At 34.4% G+C, this 13459-nt stretch overlaps 1 protein-coding gene across 1 annotated transcript in view; it reads left to right on the top strand.

Moving 5' to 3' along the window:
* Positions 1 to 13459, top strand: part of mgl (low-density lipoprotein receptor-related protein megalin) — an 890817-nt gene that overhangs the window by 554171 nt on the left and 323187 nt on the right. Inside the window, exon 52 of the mRNA XM_090412774.1 lies at positions 12533 to 12756. Coding sequence (XP_090268900.1) covers positions 12533 to 12756 — 224 coding nt within the window. The remainder of the gene's footprint in view (positions 1 to 12532; positions 12757 to 13459) is intronic.

Below are 13459 nucleotides of genomic sequence, written 5' to 3'. Positions count from 1 at the left end.
AGGTGGACATAGCTTATAATTTAAATGTAGAAGAACTTATAAACAGTTTTATTGTGCGATATCCCCGTAGAGCAAACATTTAATTAATATTATTATGTAATCATTTTGCATTAATGTTTCTCTTGTAATAAAAACAAAATAGCAATTGGAGATTTTCTTATATTTTTGTCTATAATCCATCAGGGGCGATATTTAATTGTTTGCCTTGGGGCTCAATCTAATCTGGCGATGGCCCTGTACCTATAGGATTTGAACAACTTTTCTTGTGTCGCTTGTCCCCTTTTCCAAATATACAAAACTTAAATTCAGATTCTTGTTATATTTCCATGACTTCTCTGCTGTTTGTCTTATGAAAATTTAAACCTGTATTTGGCCTGAATCCAACTTGTTCTTCTGCAAGCTTCTCTTCCATAATTTTTATTAGTCATTTCTCAAGTATATTTGCATAAATCTTACCAGGAACACTAAGTGGGGAAATTTCTCTTTTCTTATCACATTCAGTTATATTTCCCCTTTTTTTTTTTTATGAATCCTATTCTCTTCTCCAATTATCTGGAATTTGACCCTCTGACCAGGCCTTCTGGATTATGAAGTGCAGCCACTGTAAAACTTTTATACCTTCATATTTGAGCATTTCTTGTCATATATCATCTATACCAGCTGCTCCACACTTCACGTTGGAGCAGGCTTGTTCTACTTGAAGTATTGATATGTATTCCTGTTGAGTGTTTTCTGGCACTACTGTAACTGCTCATTTCATTTAGCAAACTTTCAAAGTAATTATAGGTATTATTTCTGGAAAAATTCCCTTGTTACTCCTCTAAGTAAATATTATTTTTATGCCTGTTTAGCTTATTTTTGTTCAGACGTACCCCTTTTTTATAATGTCATTGGCTTTTTACTCAATTTTTAGGGCATTACTGATGTTTTAAAGACAGATATATGAAGAATATATACGAAGAATAATTTGGACATGCCTTTGTGGGTTGTTGTTGGTTGTCTTCTTATTCAGCAGCATCTGGTGTATGGTGATATACATTTATCTGCTGTTGAAGTATGACTGAAAGGAAGAGGGGTTGGAAATGTGGAGATAAAGAGATGTGGGAGAATTATCGGTGAGGAAAGAGGTGTATGAATTTAAAAAAAATGTTTTTTTAAGGGTGGGCAGAGAATTATTTGGGAGGGAGGTGAAAGATTGAAAGAAGGAATAAGAAAGACAGAAAGAAGGAAGTCTGATTCCTTTTTACAATACTCTTTCCTTTATTTGTGAGCTTCTGCAATGGCCTCCAGAATATTTTACCACCTTTGTGATATTTATTTTCCATGTTCTTACCAAAATCATCCTATGACTTTTGTATGGCTAGTTTTACGGTGCTTTGCTTTCTTACATTTTTCTCTGTATTCTCTAACAGCAAAAGTGACTTACTTCCAAGTAACTTTTGGCTTAATAATATTTTCCTTGACTGCCTCTTAACTTCCTGAGTCTACCACGAAGTTCTGATATTTTTGTCTTTGCAGACAATCTATAGTTCACCTAATAAAGTTGCTCAACTTTGATTTGTTTTAAAACTTTCTTAACTCTTCTTTTTGTTATGAAATTCAATGTTATCCTGCTCAACACTAAATAGTGATCACTTCCAGTTTCAAATCCTCTGTATACTTTTGTGTAATGAACCAGTGGAACACATCACTCTCAACAGTAATATTGTCAGTGAGACTTTCCTTATTTTTTGCATCTTCTCTCCATGTGAATTTGTTCAATTTTTATGTTGGATCATGGTGATGTTAGTAATAACTAGTCCATGTCCTGAACAGGTATTTACCATTATTATCAGACTTGCTCTTTTCTCCGAAATGTCCCAAAACATTTTCATGTTTGGTAATCATTTCCTACTTTATTGTTTAGATTTCCAACAAGGTGATTTTTTATATTGTGTCAGCTGCCTTCTCTAATGCCTTGTTTTTTTTTTGATAATTTTTCTGGTATTGATTTCTAAGGGAGAGTTTTTTTTCTGATCCATAACACTATCAAATTATTTATGATGACTTGCATTGTTGAATGTTGTAGAGGAGTTACTTAAAGAATAATGGAACGTAGTGGGATGAAAGACTCATAAATATTTTGGAAGTTTATTTTCCACTTAGTTAGACTATAATAAATTTAGTTTAATCCTTTACCCAAGTGTAGGCAAACAAAGTTTGCACCTGAAGTAGTTCAGGACTGAGGCAACTCATAGCAAAGGTGGACCAAGCTCTCATCACTCCTTGTCTCAGTATCTACCATAATCCAAAGCGCATCTCCTTGTGGACATGTATAATGCTATGCATAAAGGGAAGGGCCCCAGACTGGTTTCAACCTTTATTGAGGTCTCGTCAGTGGGAGGCAGACCCAGAAGTGGTGATACTAAAACAGAAGCAATGTAGAGGTCATATTTACTTATACGAGTTGCCAAACGTTGTACCACCTTATTATTAATTTACTTTGGATTTAGAGAAAGATGTTGGAAGTTTATTTTCCACTTGGTTAGACTATAATAAATTTTGTTTAATCCTATACCCAAGTGTAGGCAAACAAAGTTTGTGCCTGAAGTAGTTCAGGACTGAGGCAACTCGTAGCAAAGGTGGACCAAGCTTTCATCACTCCTTGTCTCAGTGCTACAGGTTGCCTCAGTCCTGAACTACTTCAGGCACAAACTTTGTTTGCCTACACTTGGGTAAAGAATTAAACTAAATTTATTATAGTCTAACCAAGTGGAAAATAAACTGTCAACATCTTTCTCTAAATCCAGAGTAAATTAATAATAAGGTGGTACACCTTTTGGCAACTCATATAAGTAAATATGAGCTCTCCATTGCTTCTGCCTTAGTATCACCACTTCGGTGTCTGCCTCCCACTGATGAGACCTCAATAAAGGTCAAAACCAGTCTGGGTAGCGACCCTTCCTTTAATGCATAGCATTATACATGTCCACAAGGAGATGTGCTTTGCATTATGGGAGACACTGAGACAAGGAGTGATGAGAACTTGGTCCACCTTTGCTACAAGTTGCCTCAGTCCTGAACTACTTCAGGCTCAAACTTTGTTTGCTTACACTTGGGTAAAAGATTAAACTCAATTTATTATACTCACAAATATGTTCCCATAAAAAAAATTCACTTTCTCCTGGCTATTACATAGCCTCAAAATTCTGTCCTGCATACTATTATAGCTCAGACTCACTCACTGTATAATCTGATAGTTATCTGAAAGCTAGATTATGGAATATTTTAATAGCTGGGGAGGATTTCACTTAATGTGTTACCATCAGATTCGGTTCTGTGTTGTGTCTGGTGTCCACCTTAGAATTATTTTATGGCCTACCTATTGAGTATAGATAGATTCTCTAAGAGCACAAGCTGACTTATTTGCCAGGAACTTTTGATATGTTTTCTTCTTTTCTTTCACTGCCTCTTTAACTCCCTGTGTCCACCATGGAGTTCTGATTTTTCTATCCTTGCAGACAACCTCACCACATTCCTCTCTGGCTGAATCAATTAGTGTTTTCTTCAAGACTTGCCACTGAATCTCCAAAGTTTGGTTTCTGTCCTCAAACTCTTTCATTTTTTTTTCAATGATCTTTGTGTATTTTATTCTACAGTTCACATTTGAGAGCTGCTCAACTTTTATTCACTTTAAAACTTTCTTACATGTCATTCTTTTCAAAATGAAATTCAATTTCATCCTGCTCAAGACTAAATAGTGATCACTTCCAATTTTAAATACTCTGTACACTCTGGTGTCCTGCACCAGGGAGAAAACATCACTATCAACAATAACATAGTCAATGAGACTTTTCTTATTCCTTGCCTCTTCTCTCCATGTGAATTTGTGCACATTTTTATGTTGGAACATGGTGTTAGTAATAACCAGCCCATGTCCTGAGCAAATATCCAACAGGTATTTGTCATTATCATTAGCTTTGCTCTTTTCTCCAAATTTTCCCAAAGCATTTTTGTATGTCTGACAATCACTTCCTACTCTGCTATTTAGATCCCCAACAAGGTCCAACTTTTCTTTTTTCATTGTGTCAGATGCTTTCTCTAGAGCCTCAAAAAATTCCTCCACTTATACCTTAGTAGAACTTTCTGTGGGACTATAGGCACAAATAAGTCTCTTTGTCATGTTCCCCATTCTCATATTTGCCCATATCAATCTACTTGGGACTGCCTGCCATTCAAGAAAATTAGCCTCGTATTTAATGTTGAATACAATGGCTACTCCTTCTTTTCCTTGATTGTGATTGCCTGAATATTGTATTTTGTATTTATTGTTCAGAAAGATCTCACCAGTTTTTTCTTTTTTGTTTCAGTCACCCCTATTATGTCGATCTGGTACTTATCTAATTCCTCAGCTTCTTTGCCATTCAGGTTTCATATGTTAATAGTACCGATCTTTAACTCTCGTGATGTTGTGTTGGGGTGTGTTTTCAGATTTGTTTCAGTAGCTGACTTTTCGCTGTTTGTCCTGGTTCCCTGGCGAGAACAAGGGGGGCCTTGTTTAACCGGGCAGCGTGCCAGCTGTCATGAAATTCTGTCATGTTGTATCATCATTTGAAATTTTGGTTTAACCCAATAAGACTACAATTTAGTTGACTAAATCCCAAATTGCCAGCCCATCCTCTTCATTCAGAATCCAGGTATATACCTAACAGGGTGCACCACGAGAAGGTGAGGATTGGACATTAGGTCAGAAGCCCTGGTCGGTTCTCCGCATTCCTTTAATGGCTATGTAGAGGTCTCCTCTTAGTCATACAGCTTTCACCCTTAAGCACCCCAGTCTGTTAATTGCATATGTTAATTTGGGCTGGTTTGTCTGTTTTGTGGGATGAAAAACCTGAGTTTCTGGTTAGTAAAAATGGTACCAATTCCTATTGAAATCTTGCTCTGTAGGCTGAGTTTCAAGTTGGTTCAGAATTCCATTTAGCAAGTGCCACTGATGGTTTCACAACAGGTGGTGGAATTCATTTTGCAAGCAAAAAACATGCTGACATTAGGATTTGAACCCACAGCTAGTTGGTTGAAGAGCTGAGAACCAATCCTTGCAGCCATCAAGACCAGAAAATTAGACAGTGGATTTGAGACTATTGTTTGTTTAGACATGATGTTATGAAATTCCTGTAAAATCAGCATTTTTTTTATTTATTGAGTGTTTTCTAAGATTAACTGGCACATCCTTAGTATGTTATTGTAGTTTTTTTTTCATGGATTTATTGTATTTGTGTATTTAGTAACATAATTATAGAATTATTGTTAGTTTTTAATAGTCTTAAAAATGGTGCCAAAACCTTGTCACAGCAACGCAGTATCTAAGATTCTTCTCACCAGCAACTATGTTAACAAAAGTTAACATAGTTGCTGGTGAGAAGAATCTTTGTCATGCTGAGTACAAACACTTCAGCCATGATGTTGATAATATAACCAAGGATAATCTGACATTGAAAATATCCCAGTTGAAAGCAATTATTAGAAAATTTACCAGAGAATTGGAAATGAAGTAGAGAAATGTGTAAAGAAACTTAGAGACAATACAAAAAAAATGATCAGGAAAAGAAGAGTGAAAAGCACTGAACTTAGTAATAATAATAATAATAATAGCTAGGTAAGTCATTTAAAGTATAAGAATTAACTGACAGAGTCACCTTCCCATGGGCAACAATTAAGAAATGAGACAAACAATAGAAAAACAGAAAAGAATAGTAACAGAGATGGTAGGTCTTGTTGGAACTTATAATTTATGTAGTGATAGTAGTTTGAGAGAGAATATGCAAGAATATACCAAATTTTATACCAGAGAAAGAAATTTCTTTTATTACTTCATAAACAATATATCTAAATATAGCTCTTCATGTTAAGCCACTTCACAGTTTCAGATTTTACTAAGATCTGTTTGAAGAAGCGAGGAAGAAAAGAAAGGGTAAATTTTTTTGATTTTCTACTGAGATACAATAGTACTAAATTAAGAAGGAGGGCTATGATGGCAAATGATTGAATGTGCAGGCTGTGTAGAATAAATGGATGTGAGTTTTTGGATGTGTGAGAGCGTGTTTGATGGCAGAAAAGACTTATATAAGAGGAATGGCTTGCACTTGAATGTTTTGGCATCAGAAGCCTGGAAAAGTAACTTATTGGGGGTGAGACCTAATGCAGAGAATCAGGGAAAGTAGATCATCATGGGAGGAATGGCAAGAATGTGTGTGCATGTGTGAGTTCAGCTGTGGTATGCAAACTTGATATGAATGGCATTGAGCATGATTATATATCTTTTGAAGGGGTGGAAATGTACACTTTGGGTTCAGACCTTTTGAGTGTATCTGGAAGGGGAAAAGATAAGTTTGCCAACAAAGCCAAGCTGACTGTACATCCAAGTATAAGAAAAATCCAGGTGGTAATTTATTACATTGATATACAAATACCAAGAGCATCAGGAACAAATGTATCCATAGTGAATACATTTGTTCATTGAGTTCATTGCTTTATTGAATATGTTGTGTCATAAGATTATTGGCATATGGAAAACCTGGTTTTCAGAGTCAGATGTTGTGAGAGCGATCAAGTGTAAAGGGTATAGTATTTTTAAAAATAACAGAAAAGATAGGAGAGGAGTGGGGAGTGCTACTAATGATATCAGATGAATTGAGCCCAGTTAAGGTAGAAACACATGAAAGCAATAATGGTAATAATGATGTCTCATGTAGCAGTGAGTTTGAGGCTGTCTGGTGAAGTAGAAGCTAACAGGATGAAATATATGTTGGCTGTTGTTACATATTTGGCATTTCAGTTGCTAGTTGATGACATGCATTGCTAAATTACCCTGATGGGTACTAAACAAGTAATCATTATAGGTGACTTAAATTATCCATGCATTAGGGTAGAAGAGAAATCTCATGAAAAAGGAGAATTGATTGAATTGTTGCAGGACAACTTTGTCAAGCAGCATATGAAAGAAAGAACTCAAAGGCAAAGAGTGTTAGATCTGATCATAGTGTCAGATGAGGTCTCTGTTAAGAATATGATGATTTTACCACCAGTTGGTGATAGTGATCAAACTCTATTTCCCTGAGAAGTAGTTAATTATACAGCGTTCCAGTTAGAATAGGTTACATGATGAACTACAAAGCTGTAAATTATGACCAACTCAGAAGAATTGGTCTCATGGTATCATAGTACTGAATGGGAAAGATATCAATCCCTAGAGTTTGAAGAACATATAGGATGGGAGTGAAGTGTATGTGCAACCTTATTAATCAAGAATTCCATAAAAAAAGATGATATGGAAGAAATGTCATAAGAATAAGAGTGAAAGGAATTATGAAATGTATTAAGTGCAAGTTAAGATACTGTATGGAAATCTAAACTGGAATATATACAGAAATAAAATAAAAATACAGAAAGAGACTGGCCGTGCCATCTAAAGGCAATCTCCAAAAGAATTTTATCATTATTCTGTAAGTAAAGGAAGGAATTGTTTTTTATTTACCATTCTTCATCTCTGTAACGAGATTGTTTTACACTGAGTATCAAGAGTTTATTCCGTTTAACTCTCTTTCTTTTAGAATCTGGAAAATTATTGACTTGAGTACCAAAAATATATGCATTTAATGAAACTAAAACATTATATACATTTTAAATAAAATTGCATAAATAACTACAAAATTAATTGGATTCAGAGCCCTCAAAATAAGTCTACACTTTAGAGATTTTCTTATCCTATAAAAATAAAATCATTCATTCTCTGACTCATTCTATTATTGGGTTGTTTAACATATACTTAATCATGTCTACCAGACTAAACACTTTGCTTACACAACAACAAAATGTTCATCAGAGTCAGTTTTCTTGTCAGGCCTTTTCCTGAAAACATAGAACTACCTCTTCACTTCCATGGAATTCTTTTTTTAAATTCCTTATTTAACATACAATTTTTTTTCAATCATTCCTCCTGTTTCACTGGAGTATAAATATTCATACCTGTTGAAGTTTAATTTGACTCACAAATTACCAATTTTTGTAAGTTTTGAGAAAAGAGTTTCTTCTATTACTTCATAAACAACATATCTAAATATAGCTCTTTATGCTAAGCCACTTTACAGTTTCAGATTATACTAATTCCATCACTTTCTCCAGTAGAATAACAAATAGATCCAGCATCCTTAAGACAGAAGACAAAACTTTTCATTCAGCATTTCCTAGAACATTAATTGGAACGTTAAGGAAAACATGTAGAGAAAGAGGCAGCTCTGGGAAGAGCCCACAGGAATAGAAAGAATGTATAATAGTTCCATTGTACAAGGATGGTGCAAAAAACAATGTTTTTATCTACTGACCTATCAATATCTCTGGAGTGGCAGTGAAGATTTTAGAGAAGTTAGTAAGAACTTGCATACAGAAATAGGTTGATAGACAAGTTATACTCTTCAAAAAATAGCATGGGTGTACTAAAGGGAGGTCAAATTTTAGAACTTTGCTCATATTTTATAACCATTTTACAGCTGAGTAAAATAAAAGGAATGAATACACTATGATACTCTTGGATTTTACTAAGGTATTTGATAGCATACCATATTAAATGTTGTTGCATAAACTAGAGGATATGGGTTTGGAATATAAAACTCTTGATTTAGATAAGTTGATGGTTGTCATCCACTTATTCCAGTGTTGTACCCCAGGGATCAGTCCTTGGACCATTGTTGTTGAATCTATACATTAATGACATTAGGAATGATCTAACAGGATGTTGAATTGTTTGCTGATGATGTATAGATTGACCGAGTAGTGGCATGGTATGGTATCAAGCACTTGCAGAATTAGATAGGCAAAGTAGATATTAAATCCAACATTATTTCAATGCTGAATGTTTGTAGAAACTATGAAAGTTTCGTAAGTTAAGCTGAGAGCTTACCAGAATATAATCCTTGGCATCCCCGAGTTGAATTAGATTGGACTACTTAAAAAACATGGACGCTGCCCAATCGTCCATATATTCACCTGGTCTCTGAAGAGAACCAACCAATTCAAAACAGCTATCAAGCCAGTGAAACCTTTATCAAATGGACTAATAAAAGGCAAATATATGGACACTTGGGCAGCACCCATGTCTTTTAAGTAGTCTAAGCTAAGGCAGTTCGGGGATGCTGAGGATTGTATTCTTGTAAGCTCTCAGGTCAATTTACAAAAATTTCATCATTTCTACAAACATTTGGTTTGTAGAAATGATGTGGTGGATATTAAATGTTAGATTTAATATCCACTTTGCCTATGTAATTTTACATTGCTGAAATGAAGCCTTTTGGCTCGTTCTTTAGTAATTACTTGCAGAATGATTTGTATAGACTGAAAATTTGGGCAAATTATAATAGCTATCAGTTCAGTGTCAATAACGCTCTTTGACATGATGAGATTTCTAATGGCATATTATATTAGTGGAGAAATGCTTGAAGTAACTGGCTAGAGATCTTATGATGATGGATAGGAATTTAAAGATTACATAGCAAAAATTGCTAATACAACTCAGAGGATAATTGTGATGTTAAAATAAACTTTGACATATGAAGCAAGTCTGGAAAGTTCTGATAAACACCTAGAACAAACAATGATATTAAAGCAATTGATATAACCACAAGAAAGAATATACTAGCAGTTATGAAGGTAACTTTGATCTTACATTTTTTATATCTTATAGTACATATCTTAAAACCCTTTAACCCCCATGTTTCATCAAATTGTAATAATTTGTTCTTTTTCTTTTAGGATATATAAGAAGATATAAAATTAATTAATTTTTGTTCTAGTGTGTATCAAAACTTTCCAGCCCTACTCCCCCCCCCTCGTATAAGGATATGAAGTCATTTTGCATCTTTACAAGGCCTTGATAAGACTGCACCTGGACTATGTCCACAGATTTGGTCTTCTGGGTTCAAAGGGGATAAAGAAGCTGCAGAAAGGGTACAAAGAAGAGTTATAGAGATTATATTGGGATTATTGAATGTATATAGATTATCAGGACAGATTGAGAGAATGTGAACTGCAGACTCTAGTTAACAGAGAAAGAGGGGTTATGAACTTCTGAATGCATGTTATAGGATATTGTCTGATGAAATTTTTTGTGTCGCTAGTGACATGAGTGAATGTAGCAGTAAATTTGAGCTGTACCAAAGAAGTGGTTTTAATTAGTGTACAGTGTGGCATTTTATGGCAAGTTGTGCTGCATTTTTGTCAGTGGATGCAAGTGTCCTTCAGTAGTGTTGTTGTTGTTAGAATTTTTTGTTGTTTATATTGTGTTTTGCTACTTGTTTGTTCATACTGCTTCAGCTTCTGAAAATGGCATCCATAAAGAAATCACATCGATGTCACCAAAAGCTTCGGTACGAAGATCGAGCTCTGCCTTGGATTTTTCACAATGGATGCACTGTGAAAATTCCTATACATATGCACCAAAAATGTGAAACATCTGTGGACAATTTGTGTAAATGAGAAGAAGGAAAGCATTAACGTGTGTGACAAGTGTCTTAATAGAAGAAGATAATAGTAGAAGAGCTTAGGCAAGAATTAGTGAAAACAAAAAGGAAATGACTCATCTGGATATTAAACATCTACAGAAGAGATTAGCTGATGAGAATGAGAAGGAGGAAGTTAGTATTATGAAGAAAGAGTCAAAGGATAGTCATATATCATTGTATGGGAACTCGATCATTAGAGGTTTGATGACTAATAAAATGGACAAAACATTCTTTCCTGGTGGAGAAGCAAATAACTGATGTGTTGCAGAAAAGGAAAGAGGGAGTGTCAAAATTAGTGGTAGTCATGGGCACAAATGACTTGGGGGAAAAAAGAATGTTGATAGAGACTTGAGGATAGAGTAAGTTATCTGAATTCAGTGGGTGATGAAGATAGGAAATAAATGCCACAAGTATGGAAAGGAAATTTTATGCCAGAGCAGATTTCATTTTGACATTCACTGACAGGATGTCAGATCTGATGAATTCACAAATACTAATATTATAATGGCAGATGAAATCATCATACTGTATTTTTGATAATTGATGTGGATAGTACCCGTTCAGTTTGCCATTGAAATTTGTTCTGTATAAAATCACAGGTAAGTATAGTTCTTGTTGGCATTGCATGCACATCATTTATGTTTGTTAAATCCAGTATTTTTTTGTGAAACATTAGGTGCCAGTATGCATTCTTTCTTAGCAGGAAAAGTCAAATAAAATTATATTGCATCCATAATTATACTGCATGTCATGTGTCACTGTTAATAAAGGTGTTGCTATGCCGTACTGTTGTGTAACATCCCAAAAAACACCAGTAAACTTCATGAAAGTTCAATACATGATTAAAAGTCATCTGAGTGTGAGATTACTAAAATTATCTGAATGTATGATTCAATCATTATAACTGATAACTGAAAAAGCACAATAATTGAAATTTCTAACTCAAGGTTCTGGAGGTGGTATCATGGTATGGGGCATGTTCTGTTGATACAGAACAGGTCTACTGATATTACTGGAAGGTTGGATGTCCACCAAGAAATATCTGAGCATTGTTGCTGTTCAAATGCACCCTGCAGTGTTGACATTTTATCCAACAGGTGACAGTTATATCATGGTCTATAATGCTACTGTCCATTGTGCAAGAATTGTTCAGCAGTGTTTCAGCAAGCACAACAGTGACTTCCACCATCCTCCCTGGAAACCACAAATCCTGGATCTGAAACCCATTGAGAATGTATGAGATATGTTAGAAAAACAGATGTGAGCAAAATCCTCTTCTGTCAAATCTGAACTAGTTAAAGAACTATCTGGCGGACGACTGGTATATTGTAGACATCAATGCAATCCAACACCTTGTGGAATCTATAACAAACTGCATGTGCTGTAATTTGGGCTAAAGAGTCTAAAACAATATTAAATAAAAGTTGGTGATTCATTGGCCAGTATGTGTAGATTGCTCTCTCAGAAATTCAAAAAATTGTATTACAGAGATTTCTGAATGGCCTTCAATCTAGTAAACTTTTTATTGTTATTATTATTATTATTACATGACACCTCCAGGGAGTCCAAAGACTCATTGAGCGAGGGCACCTACTCTACAACGCTGTCTCCACCACTCACTAACTACACCAACGCCATCTACCACCAACCATCACCACTAGTATTTTGACAGACAATCACAAATATCCATGCCCACAGCGGGATTTGAACCCGCAGCCATTTGGCTGGAGAGCGGATACACTAACCACTCAGCCAACCAGAACTTGATACTTCCATTTAAATTTATATTTAAATGGAATTTTTTCTTTAATTAAACCCCCCAAAAAAGATGTTAAATACATATGGGTTAAATATATTCTCAGAATGATATGGCTATTAAAAAAATTAATTTGCACGAATTAAATCTATCTTTGTATGAAATAATTATTACCGAGACAAAATATAATTCCTATGTTGTAAATGTTATGTTATATGATTACTGTATTTTGTATGTTTAGGTGTCCTAATCATCGTTGCATACCTGCTACTTGGTACTGTGATGGGGATGATGACTGTGGTGATAGTGCAGATGAACCTGAAGAATACTGTAAGAGTGAGAAAAGAACTTGTTTTGGTGACTTGTTTACATGTGATAATGGTAATTGTGTTCCACGTATCTACATATGTGATGGTGACAATGACTGTTTAGATAATTCTGATGAAGACAATAGGCATCAGTGTGGTATGTTAGAATATTGTTGTTTTTATCTCTCTTCTGTCTGTTTTATATATATTTTTATATATAATAAGCAATTTGTCATATTTAATTTTACATTTAATGTATATATTATTTTCTTTATTTTTTCATTGATTTATTGTCTTGAAAGAAATTTGAAAGAAATACAAATAATTGTCACAGGACTTTATATATTAAGCAATATTTATTTATTTATTTATTGGTTTTAAATATTAATGGTGAATTTTTCATATAAATTGTAATTATTCTCATTTTTAGGTTTAATGGAATAAATACTATAAATGGAATAAAAAACAGCACATATAAATAATTAAACATGTTTAATCAAATGTGTTAACATGCTTTTTCTTTGTAGTTCTTTTTTACTTTTACTAATACAAAAGCGTATTAGTAAACCTATAGTACATTTGTATCATAGGTGGGGTGAGGATTTTTTTTTTTTCCTTTTTATTGATTTTATATATTTTTTGTAATTTTTTTATTTATTTTTACATAGTCTGGAAAACCTACTCTATAGACCAAATATGGAACTTTTTTCAGCCACTTACAGGCCTCGAATAAGCAGAGAAGAGGTCTCACACCCAAGCAATGAAATTCCTCTCTCACCTAAAGACAATCACTAACATTATTATTATTATTATTATTATTTCGGGCAACTCCAAGGAGTCGACAGACTCATCGAGGGAGG

Source organism: Typopeltis vanoorti, chromosome 23 (assembly GCF_054136105.1).
Source record: "Typopeltis vanoorti isolate ZY-2024b chromosome 23, IOZ_Tvanoo_1.0, whole genome shotgun sequence".
Lineage (NCBI taxonomy): Eukaryota > Metazoa > Arthropoda > Arachnida > Uropygi > Thelyphonidae > Typopeltis > Typopeltis vanoorti.
The sequence above is the reverse complement of the archived record's forward strand: the minus strand, read 5'-3'. Positions and strand labels throughout refer to the sequence as shown.